The 19,991-nt window shown below is 35.0% G+C and overlaps 1 protein-coding gene and 1 long non-coding RNA gene across 4 annotated transcripts in view; one reads left to right on the top strand and one right to left on the bottom strand.

Moving 5' to 3' along the window:
- Positions 1-19,991, top strand: part of CEP162 (centrosomal protein 162) — an 87,701-nt gene that overhangs the window by 30,258 nt on the left and 37,452 nt on the right. For all 3 annotated transcript variants that reach the window (XM_039853305.1, XM_039853306.1, XM_039853307.1), the window contains 8 exons: positions 6,909-7,042; positions 7,310-7,537; positions 8,073-8,213; positions 9,993-10,105; positions 12,107-12,206; positions 17,002-17,128; positions 18,333-18,496; positions 19,098-19,202. In XM_039853305.1, the coding sequence (XP_039709239.1) occupies positions 6,909-7,042; positions 7,310-7,537; positions 8,073-8,213; positions 9,993-10,105; positions 12,107-12,206; positions 17,002-17,128; positions 18,333-18,496; positions 19,098-19,202 (1,112 nt within the window). The remainder of the gene's footprint in view (positions 1-6,908; positions 7,043-7,309; positions 7,538-8,072; positions 8,214-9,992; positions 10,106-12,106; positions 12,207-17,001; positions 17,129-18,332; positions 18,497-19,097; positions 19,203-19,991) is intronic.
- Positions 676-17,035, bottom strand: LOC120595014 (uncharacterized). The gene is made up of 4 exons (XR_005650758.1): positions 16,299-17,035; positions 15,872-15,940; positions 7,990-8,080; positions 676-4,448 (listed from the first exon to the last, which is right to left on the bottom strand). It is a non-coding gene; the product is annotated as an uncharacterized LOC120595014 (long non-coding RNA).

Here is a 19,991-nt window from a genome sequence, read left to right on the forward strand (position 1 = left end):
TTTCTTTTTCTCCTATGAACTTTCTTTATTGATAGAAAAGAATTAACCTTAAGGTATACATTCCATTTCTGAGTGATTCAGTTTACATGAGGTTTTTCGTCATTAGTTCTAGCTTTTCCTGAATGAGACTCGGAAAATACAGGAAGTGAATATAAGGTAGGAGAGTCAAACTCTCCCTCATCTGGTTGTCTCTGTAAACAAAATGTTTACCAGAGAAAAGCTGTATATTCAGAATGCAAATGGCAACCTACAAATAAAGGTTGTCAGAGAGATTAGGTATTAGTGCAGTATAGTCTTGGAGAGGCAGGATGTTTTATTTATCAAATAATGCATATTTTTATACATCACAGTAACTCTGTTATTTCCTAACGTAGTCATTTATATTGACAGTAGGAAAGGGTAATTTTCAAAGTAGAGCCCATGAAGCTATTAAAAGAAATAGAAGTGTTCAGGTCAAACAAACATTTCTGCTACTTTTAGACTCCAGTAGGGAAAGGAGAGCCATAATAGAGCCAGAAACATTTTGTCCTTTTCTTTGTGATTAAATTGAATAGGTGACCAATTTCATCATTGGTATATGGTCATAGTTGTAAGAGAAGAACTAGCCTCATTGGAAAATTCATTTCTAGCTTGCAATGTCTTCCCTTTCCTTTCCCTATTTTTGTCAATTCCAGGACCACTTTGACTATACAGGAATACCTCATTTTATTGCATGCTGCTTTGTTGCACTCCACAGGTGTTATGTTTTTTTAGAAATGGAAGACAGGGCCTTCCACTAGCTAAAAGATTATGACTCACTTTATTGTAATACTTGCTTTATTATGGTAAATGGTCTGGAACGAAACCCACAATATCTTCAAGGAATACCTGTATTGAAAATTCTTTAGACATTAAAGACTCTCCTTCTGTCTCTATGCATATGTTTTCACTTTAGCAACCTATGCATATAAGATGAAAAGGTTAGGGCTGATCTATGTCAGAGTAAAGGAGAATAACATGGATTGGTTATTCTGGAGAGACAGTAATATGATTCTGTTGGATTAATACAAGCATCTTTTTCTCCTGTTCTTAACCTAGGGACCTCTAATTAGCCCCTTCCCCTAAAAAGTCTTTTATGTTCTCTTATTTTCTTTTCTGTGGAACATTTGCTTGTGATGTTGTTGTATACTCAGTTATTGATAACCACTCATTGGATCTAGTGCTTACTGTTAGGAAAAAAACACTTGGAACGTTCCTCAAATTTTAGAATCGAGGAATGTGAAAATTTTTCATTGATGATTTAGGAGTATTCATTTTGTACTTTTGGGAGCAAGGAAATGAAATTTTGTTTTTAATATTTATTATATTTAATTTAGATAAATTAACCCCCAACAATTTTTAAGTTTACTTTATCCAAATTAATTCATTTAACAAATATTTTTTGAGCACCTACCTTGGTGCAGGCGCCAGTAGAGGCCCCTTTACATACATCAGTTAACAAAATAGACAAGGAAACCTTCCCTCTCCATTTTGCGAAACTCTTCATCTATTGAGAAGACAGACATTCAGTAATAAGCATAATAAATAAGTAAACATTATATGCTAAGGAAAAATAAAAAGTAGAGCAAGAGTTTGAGTGTTGGAGTGCGGAAGGTCACAATTTTACTTAGGCCTCCTTAAGAAAGGGCTGTTTGAACAAAGACTTGTAGGATGTAAGGAACTTGGCTGTGTGGATATATAGGGGTAGCATATTCGAGAAAGCTAAAACAGCCAGTGCAAAAGTCCTATAGTGGGGAAGAATGCCTGGCATGTTCAAGGAACAGTGTATAGAAGCCCCACGTAGCTAGGGGCAAAGTGAGCAAAGAGGGTAGTAGACGAGACCAGAGATCTGAATGGGCAAGCGTATATAGGTTTTTCTAGGGCATTTTAAAGATTTGGGCATTTTAAAGACTTAGGCTTTTAGTCTACATGAAAAGATGAGCCCCTGAAAAGTTTTGACCACGGGAGTGACCTCATCTCAATTACCCTTTAGATGAATTTCTCTGGCAGCTGTGTTATAGACCATATACACATAAAAATATACACATACCATAGAGAGCAAAGGAAGAAGCACAGGGACCAGGTAGAAGGTGATTTTAGGAATCCAGGCTAGTAGTAATGGGGCTTGATCCAGGGTGGTGGCAGTGGAGGTGATGAGAAGTGGCTGGATAAGGATATGTTAAGAAGATAGAACCAGAAATCTAAAAAATTGGGTTGGGGTTAAGAAAGAGCATCATGCCAAAGTTTTTGCCTTAAGAAACGAAAAGTGGAGGTAATAGCCAGCTGGGATGGGGAGGCTAAGATAGAGCAGATTTCGGGGTGGAGAAAAGGTCAAGAATCTTGTTGATCATTTTGAGCTGTCTGTTCTACATGCAAGGGGAGATGACAAGAAAGCAGTTAGATATAAAAGTCTAGAATTCAAGAGGGAGGAATGGATTGTAGATATTATTTGTGAGATGTTTAAAAAAACTAATATTTTTAAGCCATGAGACTGATGAAAATTATCAAGAAAGTGAGCATAGCTCGAGAAAAAGGCAAACCAAGGCCTGATCCCTGGGCATGCTAACCATATGAGGTCAGGGAGAAGAGGGATAACTGCAAAGAAGACAGAGTAAGATCAGAGGAAACCTGAGTATGTGGGATCCAAGTGAATAAAGTGTATAAAAGAGAATTGATCTGCTCTATCAATTGCAGCTAGAAAATAAAGAAAGATGAAGACTGACAACTGACCTTTGGGTTTAGCAAGAAGGAGGTCATCAGTAAATTGGGCAAGCCATTTCTGTCGATATGTGCCTGTAAAGGCAAACTGAGTGGAAATAGAAGGAATAGAAGAGTAGACTTGGATAGTTCAAGTTATAGACTACTGTGGAAGAAAGAGTGTAAAAGATGGGAAAAAATGGGCAGGAGCTGGTATGCAAATGGAATCAAGAGAAACCTTTAGTTTTGCTTTGCTTTATTTTTAATAGAAATAATAGTGTGAGTTTTATGTTTATCCTTTTTGGAAAGATTCAGTAGACAGGAAAAAAATTCATGATGGAGAGGGGGGAAAAGTTGCTAGAGCCATGTCTTTGAGTAGAGGATCTAGTATACATTGGAAGGGTTGGCTTTAGGTAGGGGGAGAATGTGGGTGCAGATACCGGTAGGTGGATAGAAGTGGTGAGAGGGTGGATGATTTCTTCTGATTGCTTCCATTTTCTTTGAGAAATAAAACGCAATGTCATTAGCTGGCAGTGAAGATGGGGGCAGGGATGTTGGAGAAGATGTGAAATAGTTATCCTAGAGAATTAGAATGCGAGCAGCAGAAAGTGTACTTGAAGTTAATGATCATGAATTTAAATTGAGACCAGGCAATGTGTGTGTGTGTGTGTGTGTGTGTGTGTGTGTGTGTGTGTGTTTCTCTGTGTGTGTATACACACTTGTGTGTGCATGTCCAGCCACATTTCACTGCATGGTTACAGGTATTGGGTAGTTGTATAGTTGAATTTACCAAGGAGAGTGTTTTTTGCCAAGTGAGTACAATGAACTGAGAGAGGATCAAGAAGGTAACTAACAAAGTGCATGGAAGTTAAGCTGAATAATAAAGAAAGGAAGGACATCAAGGGGTGTGATACAGTTTGAAATAGGTAGGATCAACATACTGGACCCCAGTGGGGCAGAAAGTAAGAGATGGGATTAATAGAGAGTAAATGCCTAAGACCGAGATTGAGGAATGATTGCATTACTAATAATAGAAAAAGATCTGGAGTATACCTAGTGGGAGTGAATAGCTGAGGTGGAGAGAAATACAGAGAACCAAAACCCTGGGGTTTGAAAGGATTACCTATGATTATATGGAAATTACTAAGAATGAAGACAGAAGTAATGTCACCGTAGATGGAAAAGAAATGAGGGGTGATGCAGATGTTGACAGATGAAGGCAACAATATTTTTATGAGTATTTTTTCCTATTTCAAAATTGTATAGTATTTATGACTACCAAATAAAAATAAAATACATTACTAAAATTTACATTAAAGTACCACGATAAACTATGGCTGTCTATTTTTATACTGAGCTCCTTTTTTCCATTAGACTATTAAGTATGATTTTTTAATCTCTTTTTATTGAGAATTTGCCCATAGCAATTTTAGTTTTATTCAGAACTGTAATTTCTTTGAGATGGTTGTTACTTGTCAACAGGCTTAGTTCTCTGAGAAGCAGACTCTGAGATGGAGATTTGTGTACAGAATAGAGAATGCACCTGGGATCAACATTGGTTAAGATGAAAAAATAAAAGGTTTCTCTTTTTCATGTAACAAAGAAGCCAGGGATAGGCATTTCAGAACTGGTGCAACTCTGCAAGGAACCAGATTGCTTCTTTGTTTCTGCAAAATCCTTAATCTTTGACTTTTGTCTTTGTTGTCATAAGATGATCACTCAACTTCCAAGCCCTGTCATGAGGAAAGGTGAAAGTTAATACAAGTTAAATCGTCAGCTTCTTAATAAGGAAAGTAGTTATTTTCCTGGAATCCCCATGTAGGAAAATTTTGCTTTCAACTTATTGGCCAGAACTTCTATTGTGTGGCCATCTCCAGTTGCATGGAGTCCAAGGAGATGATTGTTTTTAACTGGGCACATTGTGCCAGGGGCAAAATTAGGTTTCTGTTAATAGGGAAGAAGAAGAGATTGGCAGCTAGCAGTACCTCCTGTATGGTTGTTTACCTTTTCATTCTGTATTAATTTTCTGTAGCTCTTAACTCTATGTTTTTATTTTTGAAGTAATTTTATTGTCATGAAAGGAATAGTTGCTCATTATTAAAATTCAAAAATCCAAAAAAATAAAAAAGAAGAAAGCAATAATTTAGCCAGAAACAACTGATGTCATAGTGGGTGAACATCATTTCGTGCTTCTCAGTATGTATGTAGTTATACAGATAGGAGGAATCACAGATGAGTAGATGGAAGACGAGAGAAGCAGACATATGGATAAATGACAGAACATAATGGGATCACAATTTACAAGTTCTTTTTAAATATTAGATTTAGTTTTACTTAAATCTGTAAGAAGAAAAAGAAACTTTTTCCTATAAAATATTATATCCCAAAAGATCCTTTTAAGAAAATAGATTATGAAAACTCCTTAAAGGTTGTCAAATACGTGTTGTCGTTTTTAACAGCATTTTTCAATTTTATACATTTTCAGTTTTCACTATGAAATATAAAGATAGTAAAACTCTTACACCTACCACTCACATGCCTCTTACCCATTTTTGTTGGTTTAAATTTTTACTTGTCCGAGAAACATTTATTCTCTCCCGCAACTATAATTTCCCTCAGCTTTTGAATTTAGATCTTGGTTCTGATTATTAAAAGATTGAATGCTTTTCGCTAGTCCCTTATCCATAGCTTCTCCATTCTGAAATTACTTTGATAATTTCAGCTTTTGAATTTAGATCTTGGTTCTGATTATTAAAAGATTGAATGCTTTTTACTAGTCCCTTATCCATAGCTTCTCCATTCTGAAATTACTTTGATTAGTTTCTTATTTGACTGTATTTTCTTAATCCATTGTTTCTTTAAGAAGGGTTCTGAAGTCTGCAGTGTTTTCATATTTGAATTTTATATCCAAGCATATTTTATTTCCCATGAAAAGGGAAAAAACACTGTCCATATACCATTATTGAAAATAATTACTTAGCTGTATCAAAATTAAGAACTCAAGAAGGGAGAATTCTGGTATAAAAGCAATGACTGACTACAGCTTGAACAAGAATCACCCGCCACTCTTGGCTGCTGGGTCCTAGAGAGAATCACAGTGCCCGCAGATCACGTGCCGTTCATTGGCCGAATTAATGGACCTCCAGTGATTTGGAAGGACTCATGCCTGCTTTTTCAGTGATGCAGTTTCTTAGTGAATGCTTTAAGGATTTCTCCAGAAAACCTACATGAAACAGTCCAGTAAACATGATTACTCTATAAGGAAAATTTCTGCATGCCTGAGAAAAAGATTAAAATATTTAAGTGAGGTACTATTGATGATTTGTTTTTTCTTTTGACTTTTCCTATTTTCCAAATCTTTAATAACTATATTTCCTTTCAATGAAAAAGTAAACTTTACATTTAAAAATTAAGCATCTTGATAAATGTTTCCCGAGTGTTCAGCTCAGAATCTGTAGTATTTGAATATGGGCCTTCAGATCTCTTCTAGTTATTTCCCTTAAACATTTTTTATATTTAACTGAATAATTCGTTGACCTTAGAATTATTTCTACTCTTTGGGGTTTACAAGGTACCTTAAAAGCTGAAAGTTTGACCATGATATACAGAAGTTACATTATTTTCTAATTTAATATGTATTTTCGGGGTATTAGAACAGTATTCTAATTTTATCTTTTTAAATCAGATTTAAACTAGCTGTTATAAAATTTTCACACCATTTATATATTATTCCATTGATATATACTGTCTTGATATACACTACTTAAAAAGTCTGCTTTAAAGGCACACAGTCTCAAACTAAAATGCTTCATAATGTCATCAATTGCTTTTTGATTCATCATTTAGATATTCTTAATTGTTATTGCTGTGAACTTTTAAAAGAATAATTTAAAAGTAATAAAGCCTAAAATTATCTCAGTCTACATTCTCACATTTATTTAGCTGCATTTGACATGAATCTTAGGTTAATTAGCATTCTGTGTCTAACTGAGTAGTGTGTTGATTATGGGATTATGGGCGACAGTTCTGAGTTCAGTGAAACAGCTGTATTATAGTGTAATACATCAGTCTATTTTGAGATCATTTACGTTATTGTTTCTGTTGTAGTCATACTTTTTGTTCCATAATCGCTAAATAGACATTTGATTTTGTTTACATTTGTGTTATTTTTATCTACTGTTTACAATACTTAGATATCTTATCTGAAACAAAACTCATCAAGCCTGCAGCAGTGGGTAAATCAGCTCCCAAAAGTGGAAGTAGCCTGGCTACTCCTAAGAAGTCTGAAGACTCTACAGAAACTGATTCTTGTGTTCAGTTACAGAATGTAGGTATTGCATTTCAAACTAATATTCATAATGTTTTTCTGATCTGAAATTAAATTAAAGCTAAATTGTAAATAATGAAATAAATGATATTTCTTTTGCTTCAAGGATGAGATTCTAATCATTCTTATTGAATACTTAGTGATTTTTTTTTAATTTAGCTTTATTTATTAACTTTGTCATTTTAATTCTTTGTGTTTGCTTTTTTAACCACCTCAGTTTGAATCTTATTTGTGAATCTGTAATGAAGTAATACTTTTCCTTAAAAGGATTCCTTAGGATGCTGTGGCGGGAATACAGAGACAGAATTAATTATGTTTAAAAGAGTTCAGGAAGCAGAGGAAAAATGGAGGGGTGCACAAGCCCTAATTGAGCAAATTAAAGTCATATTCTCAGAAAAAGAGAGAGAGCTGGAAAATAAGATGGAAGAACTAAAGAGACAACAGGAAAAGGAACTCTTCAAACTGAATCAAGACAATTATATTCTTCAAACCAAGGTACTAGACACATTGTTCCATTTTTCCTTTTATTATTTAAAAACTTGTACTTCCTGCTAAATGCATTGTCATCCATTGTTCCTGGAGCTGTTTGGCTTGATATATTTGCTATATAAAACAAGAGCATGGTTCCTGAGAGTGCCTCCTTTCAGAAGAGCCTAAATCCAACTCCCTGGGGGGAAAAAATTGAAATTTCAATTGGCTCATTTTGATAGTTTTCTTCTGTTAGCAGTCCTTTTTGAAACAAATCCCTTAGTTCACTATGACCTTCAAAAGAAGACAATTCAGAAAGAACTGTTATAGAAGGTCTAGATTCAGAGAATGACATTATGTAGCATTTCTGAGTTATTTCCATCCTCAGAACCATCAGCACAAAACAACACTAATGATTTAACTGTAGCGGTGTTACATTAATTCCAGTGTGATTACAAGACAGTTTTAGGTCCATGTACCTTGAGTTTTCTCTTATTCTTCCTCACTTCTCACTTCATCATTTCCTTCTCCACATAAAAAAATTTCTGCATTTTTCTCAAAGTTAAATAGCTTTGGAGAAACAAACAGAAAACAAAGGTGGTTACATTTTGGAGAAACAACTGATCCTGTCACTGAAGAAAAATTGAAGCAAATCCAAAAAGAAATACAAGAACAAGAGACACTTCTTCAGGGATATCAACAGGTATGGTGACTTTTCATCACATAGGTTTTTTTTTTTTTTTGAGATCCTCTCATCCTCCAGGCACTAGGCCAGACATGGTGAAACCGTATATTATAAGAATGAGGCAGTCAGGCATGTTAAAAATATTATGTGCTCATTTAACGGATAATGGGAATTCTGGCAAATATGAAGAAGTAATACTTTGACTAATCTGCACATTTCTCATGGGCAGAATTAAAGTGGTTAAGAGCATATATTCTGGATTCAGAAAATATAGTTTAAGACTTAGGTCTACAACCAGCTGTGCAGCCTTGAGCAAATCACTTACTTCTCTAAACTAATTTCTTCATCTGTGAAATGGAGATAGTAATAGTACCTATCTCATAAGATGGTTGTGAAATTAAAACAAGACAGCGCAAACCAATCTCTTAGTACCTGGCACATAGTAACTAATCAATGAATGTTGCCTGTTACTACTTTTAATGGCTGTGTTCCTTAGAAACTTTCCTATTTTTCTTTAGTTTCTTGTAATGTTTTTCATTAGATAATATTGGCTAGTTTTGTATTATATTTAAATATATGAATCTGAAATTGAGTGAAAAAAATTGAATTGAGAAAATTTATGTGTCTCACAGAAGGTAGACATTTGTGAAATGTGATGGAATCTAGGTGACGTTGACTTGACAGTCAGCCAGGACACATTTAATGATCTCCAGCGTGAGACTTCATCTTTGTTTCTTCCCCCACTCTACCCCTACCCCTTGCATTACCTTTTTCTCTTTTGACAACCATAGCCTAAGCATTGAGCCTACCAATAACAAGCATTGTCATTCAGGGCCATCCCAAAGGAAGCATTACCACATTAGAGATTACAGCATTTACAATAAATGAAATGGTACTGATTTTGCAGGACACATTGCCCTTCCAAACCCTTTGTCTACTATTTTAATCATGCCAGCTAGAGCATGGGTTTTAAGGAGGATTTCATAGGCCTGTAAGTTTGCCAGCCACCTCTTCCCACAAATATAACACAAAATTTATATATCAGTGTGTTGTATATTTATGCATTTTTCTGGGTTTTATTAATTCTGCAGATATTTAAGCACAGGCCATTTGTCAGGCACTAGGCCAGACATGGTTAAACAGTTCCTAGTTTTCATTAGGTCCTCCAAGGTCCTTGGTATTCATCAGATTCTTAATTTTAAGAAGATTAATAAGCCAGAGCACCTAAGCACAGATTGGTACTTTTTTCATCTGATCGCAGTGTTTGAGTTACTCTTTAGCTCAAGCCTGGTAATGAACTGGGTCTAGTTTATGCTCTGCCTTGTCCTGATCGTTCAGAAACAACCAGTCTCTAACTCCCTGCTCACAGAAATTTCCAGAAACAGCATGGACACCCATTGTGGCTACATTGAATTACCTCACCATGGGAAGCCAGACTAAAAACAAAAAAGAGGGTGCAAATAGTCCCACTGGCCTTTCCATCTGGGAGCACAGAATTGTAATGTGGTTATTCCTGCAGTCACTCACCGTTTACTCCTGTGAAATGCAGTCTCTTATACTGACACTACACTCTTTGGCTTTGGGAATTTTCACAACTTTTTTTTTTGAGTAAGCATTTTGGAAAGTATTGTTTTCAATAATAAGTTTTCTTCTGAGATAAAGAGTTTTAAAAAGATTCAAGAACAAGAAATTTTTAAAACCTTGAAAATGTTTAAAAGATATATATGTTATGAGCATATATACTTATGGAGGTACTACTGGCTTTTAACTAAAATGTAATTTTTTATTTATAAAAAGGAAAATGAAAAATTGTATAATCAAGTGAAAAACCTCCAAGAACAAAACAAGAAAAATGAGGAACGAATGTTTAAGGAAAACCAGAGTTTGTTCAGCGAGTTAGCTTCCTTAAAGTAAGTCCTTTTTAAATTCTTAAAACCAAATATACTTTAGACTGTTCCTAAGCACTTTATTGTTATATTAATAATACATTTAGTTAGAAATGAAAAAATTTATACACTGATTTACAGTTTTGTAACTTTTATATTTTTAATATTTAATAGATTTTTCTTTTGGTATTATACTGTAGTTTCAGCTATTTGAGTCTAAGACCACTTTCAGAAAATTGAACATACAGCATTCCTCTTGATAGGTCATTAAGCCTGAGAAGCTTATGTAATGCATATTAGTAATAATGCTAAAAAAATACATTATCACTTGCTATCTTAGGTCAGGTTTTGTACATGTAGAGCTAGAGATGGGAATCCTTGTGGAGATGATTTCCTGGAGGATAACTCTCAAGAGAATGGGAGCAAGAGAAAGAAGCAAGATGGGTAAGGTGGGTAGGAGGAGGGAGAGGAAGTGAGAATGTTGTCTCAGCTGGAGACTGGCTTCATTCCACTCTCACCAGGACGCTCAGGAGAACAGATTGCATTACATAGTTGGTCCCCACCTAAGGCAATAGGGGACAGCCTTTTGTGCTCTCAAGCCAGCTAGTCACTGGCCAAGGGGTGCCCCAGGGAGGGGTAGGGGTTTCCTCTGGGGAGTGGCAGGCTTTTGTATCCCAAGCCAGGCTGTCACTGGCTGAAGTATGCCCAGGAAGCAATCCAAGGACATCCTCTAGGCCAGGGAGTAGAAGTTGCTGTTTGGCTGAGTCATTTCTACAGAGAAGGAAAACCTCTTGAGTTGGTGGGCTGATAGAGCACCAGCACCTACTTAGGAATTATATTTCAGATTATAAATTCTTTTGAATGTTTTACATCCAACTTTTAACATTTTAAGTGAAAAAGTTGAACCCAGAGGCATGGGCATGCTAGGGTACTATCTGCTTTTAGGAAATGACTACCAGTTGTGTATCATTTCACATAAACACATAATTACTCAGGACTGCTTTCAGAAGAAGGTCTTTTGGCTATAAATGTCATGAATGCTATGTTCACATATCTCTTCCAATTGTTTTGTTGTTAGGTAACCTAGGATGTAAGAGGCAGGGCTGCTGTTAGCTCATACTGATCTTTCATGAAAAATAGAAAAAGGTACACCTTATAGCTGATAAAGGTAGATGATACACAGGTTGGGCAAGCGAGGGCACTTTCGTGGAAATTAGAAAAAGAAAGAAAGAAAGAAAACCTGTGCTCTTTCTCCTGATAAGTGTGACCCAAGGCTAAATGTCATAATCTACACAGTACTAATGGCATGAAAGCATTTACATCTGCTTTCTTCCCAGGTACTTTAATAAAGTATTTCAAAATATCACCTCTTATACTGACCAGCTTTTAAAAGAGAAGATCTATTCCAAGATCTCAAACTGAAACTCTAAATGAACTTTCACAATGAAATAAATGCTTTTTTTAGTATATTAGGGTTAGATGATCATATGTGGATTCTTAAATTCCTTATGTAATGTCTCTGAAAAACAGAAAAGTTGATGTTAGGTACAAATAGTAGACTGTGTTTGGTTTTGTTTGTTATTTTCCATGTCTATGATTGGCAATTTGTGTTTCTCAGAAGGGAATCTAGAATGATGTTAGCAGGGAGTACACAACACCACAGGAAAAGTGCAGCACATCTTCCTGGGACGTTAATTTTTTTTTCTCTGAAAATTAGGAAATATTTTAATAGTTATATTATTTAATTATATGTTAAATAAACCAGTAATCCTACGGGTTCAGTTCCTTTAGATTAAACATAAACATTTCCCTTAATATGTATTTTCTTTTAAATGGTATTTTAGTCTTTAGATTAAATAACCTTTTTATTTTCAGTGACTCACATAGTTCCAACATCCATTAGAGTTTTTAATTTTTTGTATTGAAAAGAGTTCCTTGTAATTTTATTGAAAAGAATTCCTTTTAATATTTTGTATTGAAAAGAGTTCCTTGTAAAAAAAAATCTTTATTTTCAAAATAAATCAGAGAACAGATGCAAAAAAGTCATTTGCTGTCTCAAGCAGTTGAAGAGCCCACCAGAAACCAGAATTTTACAGATTTGTTAGCAGAATTACGTTTGGCACAGGTAAGTTGTATAAGGATTTTAACTATTAGCAATAGAAAAGATTATTGTAAAAATCCCTATACATGCAAAAAATCTTTTTGTAATTTATGAATAAATAAGATCTGTTTATAAATTTCATAGCACTTAAAAATTAAGAAATATCAAAGAGAAGCGTTTAGCATAGATCTGACTTTAACGTATTGGAAACAATGTAATACTGATTTTAGATGGCATCCTCTTAATAATCCAACCTCTCTTCAGGTATTTATCACATGAAGCCCTTTTATAGGCATAACCTTATTTAGGGCATGTGTACTTATTTCAAACAAATTCCTCATTGAAATGTACAGCTAAAATAGGAAAATAATTTGAAGATATTGTTCACCTTAAAACATTAGTTGGCTTTTTACCTATCTTCCTAAGTAGACTGTACACTTCTACGGGTCAGAGACAATACCTACAAACATTCGTATCGGATATATTTAACACAAGGGTGAAATGCAATAGCTGCTCCCTATTTTTTCTTTATTTTTATTGATTACATTATAAAAATATGCCATAGAATTTCTTAGAGCAATATTTATCAATGGGAGACATTTTGGAATTTGGGGCAGGTTAATTCTCTTTCAAGCAGAACAGTTCCATGTATTGCATTATTTTTGTTATCTCCGTCCTTAGGAACATTGTGCTCATAGCACTCATGAGTCATTGTAACACTCAAAACCACTGCCACATTTCCAAACATCCCCTGTGGGCGGGCAGTTCTCCCCACTCCCTCCATTAAGAACCATAACACTAAACTAAAGAGCCATTCCATTCTATTTGAATGATTGTGTAAATTAGAAAATTTCCAATTACATATCACTTTTTAATTAGATATTTGTTATATAACGTCAGGTTATATAGAAATTGTAATATATAAACTGCAGCTTCAAATATGAAGCCACTAGATAACTTCTTTCAGATGCATGCATGTACAAGATGATTAAATAGGTAGGCAAGCAGGCAGATAGGAAAAAAGAATACATGATTAGACTGTTCTTATCAGTAGGCCTCAAAATTAGCAAGTTAAAAGAGAAATTAATATTGCTCTATTTTATGAAGTTGTGGAAAAACATGGTAAGGTTTCAAGCATAGCATTAGCTTCATTCAAAGGCTGTTATTAGTGACCTTTCAAAAGTGCTGTTTGGAACATGTTCTTCTGACAAATGAGAAACTGTAACTGCCACTAAAAGTACTGGAAAATACTGGATAAAATACAGTAAACATCTTGTAAATGCATGACCAAATTCTCAAGAAAGTAAGGGAAGTCTCTAGGGGTCAGAAACGAACAAGGAGGAAAACCTCGCAGTAAAAAGAAAGCACCTGCTTCTAGGCTTTCCGTTCAGTGACCACAGGGCTTGAGTTTTAACAGCAGAGTGAAGACAGGGCACCAGGACTGCAGAGGGCCACATCCTTGAGTAAAACAGTGGACTAGGAAAAAATCCACCCACCTTCATAATGGGCTGAGATGTCAAGAAAGCTTTTCTGTCTTCACTTAATCTCCAAGTAGGGAGGGAAAATCTATCTGCTTGGTGCACATGCTTTACTCGTTCAGTGTAAATGTCATCCCTTCTGCCTTCATTTGTGTTTTAGTATTGGAATTGACATTATCTACAGGGGTTGGTCATACTCAAAGTGAAAAAATAAATAACATAAACTGTGGTCTTGAGTCAATGATAACCTCTAGAGCGTCTAGAGGAAACAAATACAACACAACTCTTAGAGGTATATGTTCTTAACCCGGCTCATGAAGTATCCATACGGATAAAATCCTGCTGATATTATGCTCATAGTGCAAAATTACGAAACCCAGAGAAACCATTCACCATGAGCAGGCATGGGAAAATTTAATAAACAGCAGGATTAGACCCTAATAGAATTTTTGAACAGACTATAAAATAAATAGACTTAAAATGATTAAATAAACAAAATGAGTGAGAAGATATAAAGTAAGAAGAAAACAGACTAGGCAAATTCAGAGAAAAATAAACAGCTCTGGAAGTATGTTTTTGGAAATTAAATAAGTAGAAAAGCCAAATAGATGATCATATACAACTAAGAAATTAGTAAACTACATGACACAAAAATAGAGAAATGGGAAATATCAGAAATATGAGATGTTATAGTATATATTTAAATATTTTTGAAAGGTAATGGCTGAGAATTTTCTAGAAATTATAAAAAAGATGAATTCTCAGATTCAGGAAGCACAATGAGTCCTGCTCAAGAAAAATAAAAAATAAGAGAGAAAATGTTAATTTAAAAAAAAATTAGTAAAAATTCTTTAGAGATTTGTTTGTGCAAATACTGAAAGATAGAATGTAAATATACCTTTATTTTCATTCATTTTGATTTATTTTAATCTCATTTTTGGTTTTAGTTTTAGAACAAAAATTCATACTGGGATAAATCTATAATATAATAATATTCATATCAAATATACTTGTATACAGTCTAATTTGTACTATAAAAAGTAATGCTAATTAGTTTAATGTTAAAATGTGAGTTGGTTCTTTATAAATTGGATGGACACATACTAAAAGCAAAGGTCCTGAGCCCTTTCCTTTTAGTATCCCAGGGTGGGGAGGAGAATGAGGCCAACCACAGCTCATTCATTTGGTCAGCCTTTGTCAGGCACCTGCCAGGTACCAGGCACTCATCCTGGCATTGGGAAAACAATAAGTAAGCAAGATTGGCATGAACGTGACTTACGGGGAACGTATATTCTAATGGAGAAGACAGATAATAAGTAAACAAATAAAATAATTACTCATAGTGGTAAGTTCTTTGAGGATAAGGTGGGCAGGGTAGGGGTAAGGTGGGCAGGGTAGGGGTAAGACAGCACTCAATAGTGTGGTAAAGGAGGTACTCTCTGAGCAAGCGATGTCTGGGTTGAGAGCTGGAAAGAAGCAGCAGCTAACTGCAAAAATCAATCTTCCAGCCAAGGTGAAAGTCTAAGCCCTGAATCAGGAATGGGCTTGTTGCCTTCCAGAAGGAGAGGCCTCTGAGGCAGAAGTGGATGAGTAAGGACAAAACTAAGGTTAGAGAGACCCTCTCTGAATGTCTGCACATAAACTTATAATGGAGGAAAAGTACTTGCCAGCCAAAAACCCTGTGCCCACAGGATTGACATACTGACCTTCTTAAAGGTGGGCAGTCTCAGTCCCTGGACAGATGGAAGAATTAAGTGGACATCCTATCCTCTTAGGCAGTGATTGCATGTACGAACTCAAGATGTTTAAAGTTCCTTTGAACTCTAAAATTCTGTTATTCCATGAAGTAGGCACTGCAAGAGAACATTTCTAAGTTGATTGATCTAATTAAACAAAACGTATTTGCATAAAGATACCTGAGCATTTAAAATGAAGAAATTCAGTGCTCTCCTGAAAGGACATCTCTCTACAGAAGATCACACAGATGAAACAGTAAAATGATGCAGTTAAATCTGTGATGCAGCTAGAAACCGAGATTATGTAATACTTGACGAATGGATTATTTTCTTAGACTGGATTTAAAATTGTAAGATAGTATAACACAGAATTTGTAAGAATTTTTATTCTGGAACTTAATTATACCAAGTGTACTGCCATGAGTCCAAGAGTTTCTTCAGCCGTTATGTGATCAGTTCAATGTACATTTATTACCTGCCATGTACTTAGTCGAATAAAGTAAACTGGTAGTCATCAGACTTGGTCCCCCATAGAGCTTTTGACCTAATAAAGAGAAGAGGCATAGACACAAATCAATGTCATATGAAACGTAAATTAACAAGTGTTATAGTAGAGGTACAGTGACAGTTTATGGGAACTCAGAGAAGGGGATTATCAGGAATAGCCTCTTTTGAAGCTTTGAAGGATAAGTATGATTTTTGTCAAGTAGCAAAATGGGACCCATTTAGAGTAGTGTGGAATATAGAGCATACTGAGAATTCATTCAACATTATTTTGATGTGCCAAGCATTTTTAATGCATTTATGATGCAAGGGTTAGCAAAGTGAAGTCCTGCTTTCCAGTAAATATATATTATGTTAGGTGGTGATGAGTGTTGTGAGAAGAAAATAAAGCAACATACCCAGGATGCCAGTACAGGGGTTGCTGTTTTAGAAAGAGTACTCTGGGGAGGTTTTCCTGGGGCTTCATTTGAGCAGAAATCCTGATGAAGTGAAGGAGCAAGCAACATGGCTATCTGGGGGCCGAGTGCTGTGGACAGAGGAAATAGTAAGTGCAAACACATTGGGGTAGGAGTGTGCTGGGCATGTTCAAAGAACACTAGGAGGTCTTTGCAGCTGGAGTGGAGTGGGAGGGGGAAGATATGTAGTCAGTGTGGTTAGAAATGTGGGCTCGGCTAGGTTATGTGACACTGGAGATCATGGTAAGGACTTTGAGTTTACCTTGAGAGGGATGGGAACCACCAGAAAGTTTCAGAGGAGTAATATTAACTGACTCTAAAACAATTCCTCTGGCTCCTGTGAGGAGAATAGACTGTAGGTGCTGAGGGTGGAGAGGCAGACTAGTTAGGAGGTTTTTACAATAATAAAGTGGACAGGAAACGTTAGAACAGTAGGTTGGAAGGTCTTTCAGGCTGTGCTGAGTTAGATGATTAGAACTGATTTTAGTAGGCGATGGGGAGCTACTAATAATTTGCAGCATGATAAAATCCTAAAATTTAGGAAGAATAATTAGCAGTATTTGTGATGGATTAGGTGAAGGAGAGACTGTACCACAATTTATTGTGATTAGAAATAATTTGCTTTTTTGTTTCTATGAATATCAAGAAAGAAAAGAATAGTTTATTGGAAGACATCAAAAGACTGAAGCAAGACAAACAGGCTCTTGAAGTAGACTTGGAAAAAATGAAGAGAGAGAGAGATCAAGCCAAAGATCAGATTGCTTATGCCACAGGTAAAACACTGAGCTAAAACAGTTTACCTTTATACCCATAACTATTCTAATCTTGAATTTAAATAATAGCAGTTGGATAATCTAAGCAAAATGCTGTTTCTTGAAGTACATTGTAATTTTAGACACTTTTTAAATATTAGTTATTAATAGATATGTGCATAGTTTTAGCAGGAATAATGGCAAGATCAAAGAAAATCAAGGATTATTTTGTTATTTGTGGCATTTTATGTTAGTTCTTTACATGCCTATCACCCTAGACTGTGACCTTGCTGAGGGCATGGTCTGTCCTTTTTCCCTGAGTCTGAAATGTAACTCTCAAGTATTTGCTAAATGAACAAATAACCTTGCACTATGTAGAAAACACAAGGATAAATATGGCATTCTCCACCAAGGAAAACAAAGAGTAAGAAAAGAATACAGAAAAGTTTAATGTAAAAAAAAAGAAAGAAATTACAAATAAGCATAAGTCAGGGTGCTAAATAAGAGTTTGAGGGAGGAATGACATTTGAGCTGGGTCCTGACAGATGGTAAGATTCAGAAGTGAAGGAATGGAGGGAATCTGCCCAAGTGTGTTTCATCAGCATGTTATTGATTGCACCTATGAACTGGAGCTTAGGAAAGCAGAACACAGGGCTAGAAACATAGATCACAGGAGTTCTCATTTGCCAAAATAAAGAGTTCTCCTTTGTGATATTATGATCTTCAGTGTAAGATATGTATAATCAAATCCACTTATCTATTTGTAAGAAAATTACATTTACTTTCCTCATCTGTAAAATAGAATATTCATAATAGTACCCATCATATGTTTGTTGTATTAAGTAAAATCATGCATGGTAAGCACTAATGTTTGCTATTGTTACTTTTAAGTATAATCGTAGGGATTCTTTATTATCTCTTGAATCCAATATTTATTTTTCCATGAAAACAAGTTTACTTTTATAATAGTGGGAAAACAGTGTGTCAGAAATTTCTACATAGTCAATTTTGCTGAGTTTGAAGATTTAGATTATGAACATAATCTTTGTCTCCCCCCTAATAAATTAAACTAGACACTACCTTTCATACATCAGTTATTTTTTGCCTCTTATTTTTTTCATAATATTTTTATTTTAGATAGGCTTTGTTTTTCATTTAAAGTATTTTAATTTATTTTCATACTTTGAAAAGTTACAATAAGTTATTGAGTTACTTTATCTTATAGGTGAAAAATTATATGAAATAAAAATTTTAGAAGAAACACATAAACAAGAAATCAGCCATCTGCAAAAAAGATTACAATGGTATGCTGAAAATCAGGAACTTCTGGATAAAGATGCAGCTCGGCTTAAAGAAGCAAATGAAGAAATTGAGAAGCTCAAACTTGAGGTGTTATAGATTATTTCAGAAAGTATTTATGTAGATGAACCCTGTTCTCTTCAGCAGTCAGTTCTTCTTAGCCTTGTGTCATTGACTCAATCCTTTAAATTCTATCAAAATACCTAGTTTGGGTCTTGGTTCACTTTTAGATGTATAGTTTATTTTAGATTAGACTGCAAATAAATTCAAACTCTGTGTCATGGTCTGTCAGATCCCCACATGGTCTGAACCCTGCCTGCATCTCCAGCCTCATCACAATCACACTCAAACAAGTCATTCTCCTCCAGCCACACCAAACCTCCTGTTGGTTCTTGAACATACTAAGTTCATTCCACTTGTTGTCTTGGCCTAGATTACTCTGACCTTGGTTCTTCCCGTGTCTCACTCCTTCTCATTCAAGTCTCAGCTCAAATTTCTGCTCTCTAGAGAGACGTTTTCTGACCTTTTTATCTAATATAGCTGCCAGTTCCACGCCCTCTGATTCTTCCAGCACAGTACCATAACTGGGAATTAATAAATGAATGCATGAACTACCATTATGCTTGTTTCTCCTGGTGTTTCTCTGGTAGGTTTTAAATATGCTTCTCAATATGTTTTTACTTATTGATAGGTTGAGAAACTGAAAGCTGAATCTGGAAATCCATCTATTCAGCAAAAGATACGTTTAAAAGATAGAGCAGCTGATGTCAAAAAAATTCAAGATCTAGAGCGACAAGTATGTGTTAAGGGTAAATTTTCATTAAGATGTTTTATATAAAGTGCTTTTGTGTTTTCTCTTTTGTTTCAGGAGTTCCTGGAAGATGTAATCAACCTGGAAATTCTTATTTTTATACATTTATTTTAATATAAACTGCCCCTTCTTTAAATATACTTGGTATATGATAAAGTAACATTAATAAAAATAATAAACAATACCATTTTATATAATCTATGGTTTATGCATAATGAATTTTTAGACTAATGCGTCTCATTAGATGGTAGATCTGTTGATGAAAGGTAGTTTTGCATTACAGCTCTATTAGACCTCCAGGAGGAGGAAGCAGAATTTTGAAACTCTGGGTATAGAGTTAGTATGCCTTCTCCTGATGAAAGATCAGTGAGAGAGGAGTACAGGAAAAGAAATCCTTGAGTTGGGAATATGTTAGGAATGCTTGGGAAGTATTGCAAGACACCCTGGAAACAGAACATTCAGCCTCCCAAAGAGCTGGCCATATTTGGAGCTTTTACTATTTCCGCTTAGATATACTCATTTCATAGTCAGTATGGCTGGGAGACTTCAAAAATCCTATGACGACACTTATTAGGATAAAGATTTTTTTCATCGAAGTAGTTGTTTTGTGGAGTGGAATATTAACTTTTTTCTTCTGTTTTCAAAACTTTCTATATGTAGTGTTTCTATTCATAACTAAATATTAAAACAAAATAAGAATTTCCAGCCCTTTTTATAGGAGAGCATGATTCTGTAGTGAAGTTATGACACTTAAATGTATGGCTATTATTCCAT

This window comes from Pteropus medius, unplaced genomic scaffold, assembly GCF_902729225.1.
Source record: "Pteropus medius unplaced genomic scaffold, Ma_sr-lr_union100, whole genome shotgun sequence".
Classification (NCBI taxonomy): domain Eukaryota; kingdom Metazoa; phylum Chordata; class Mammalia; order Chiroptera; family Pteropodidae; genus Pteropus; species Pteropus medius.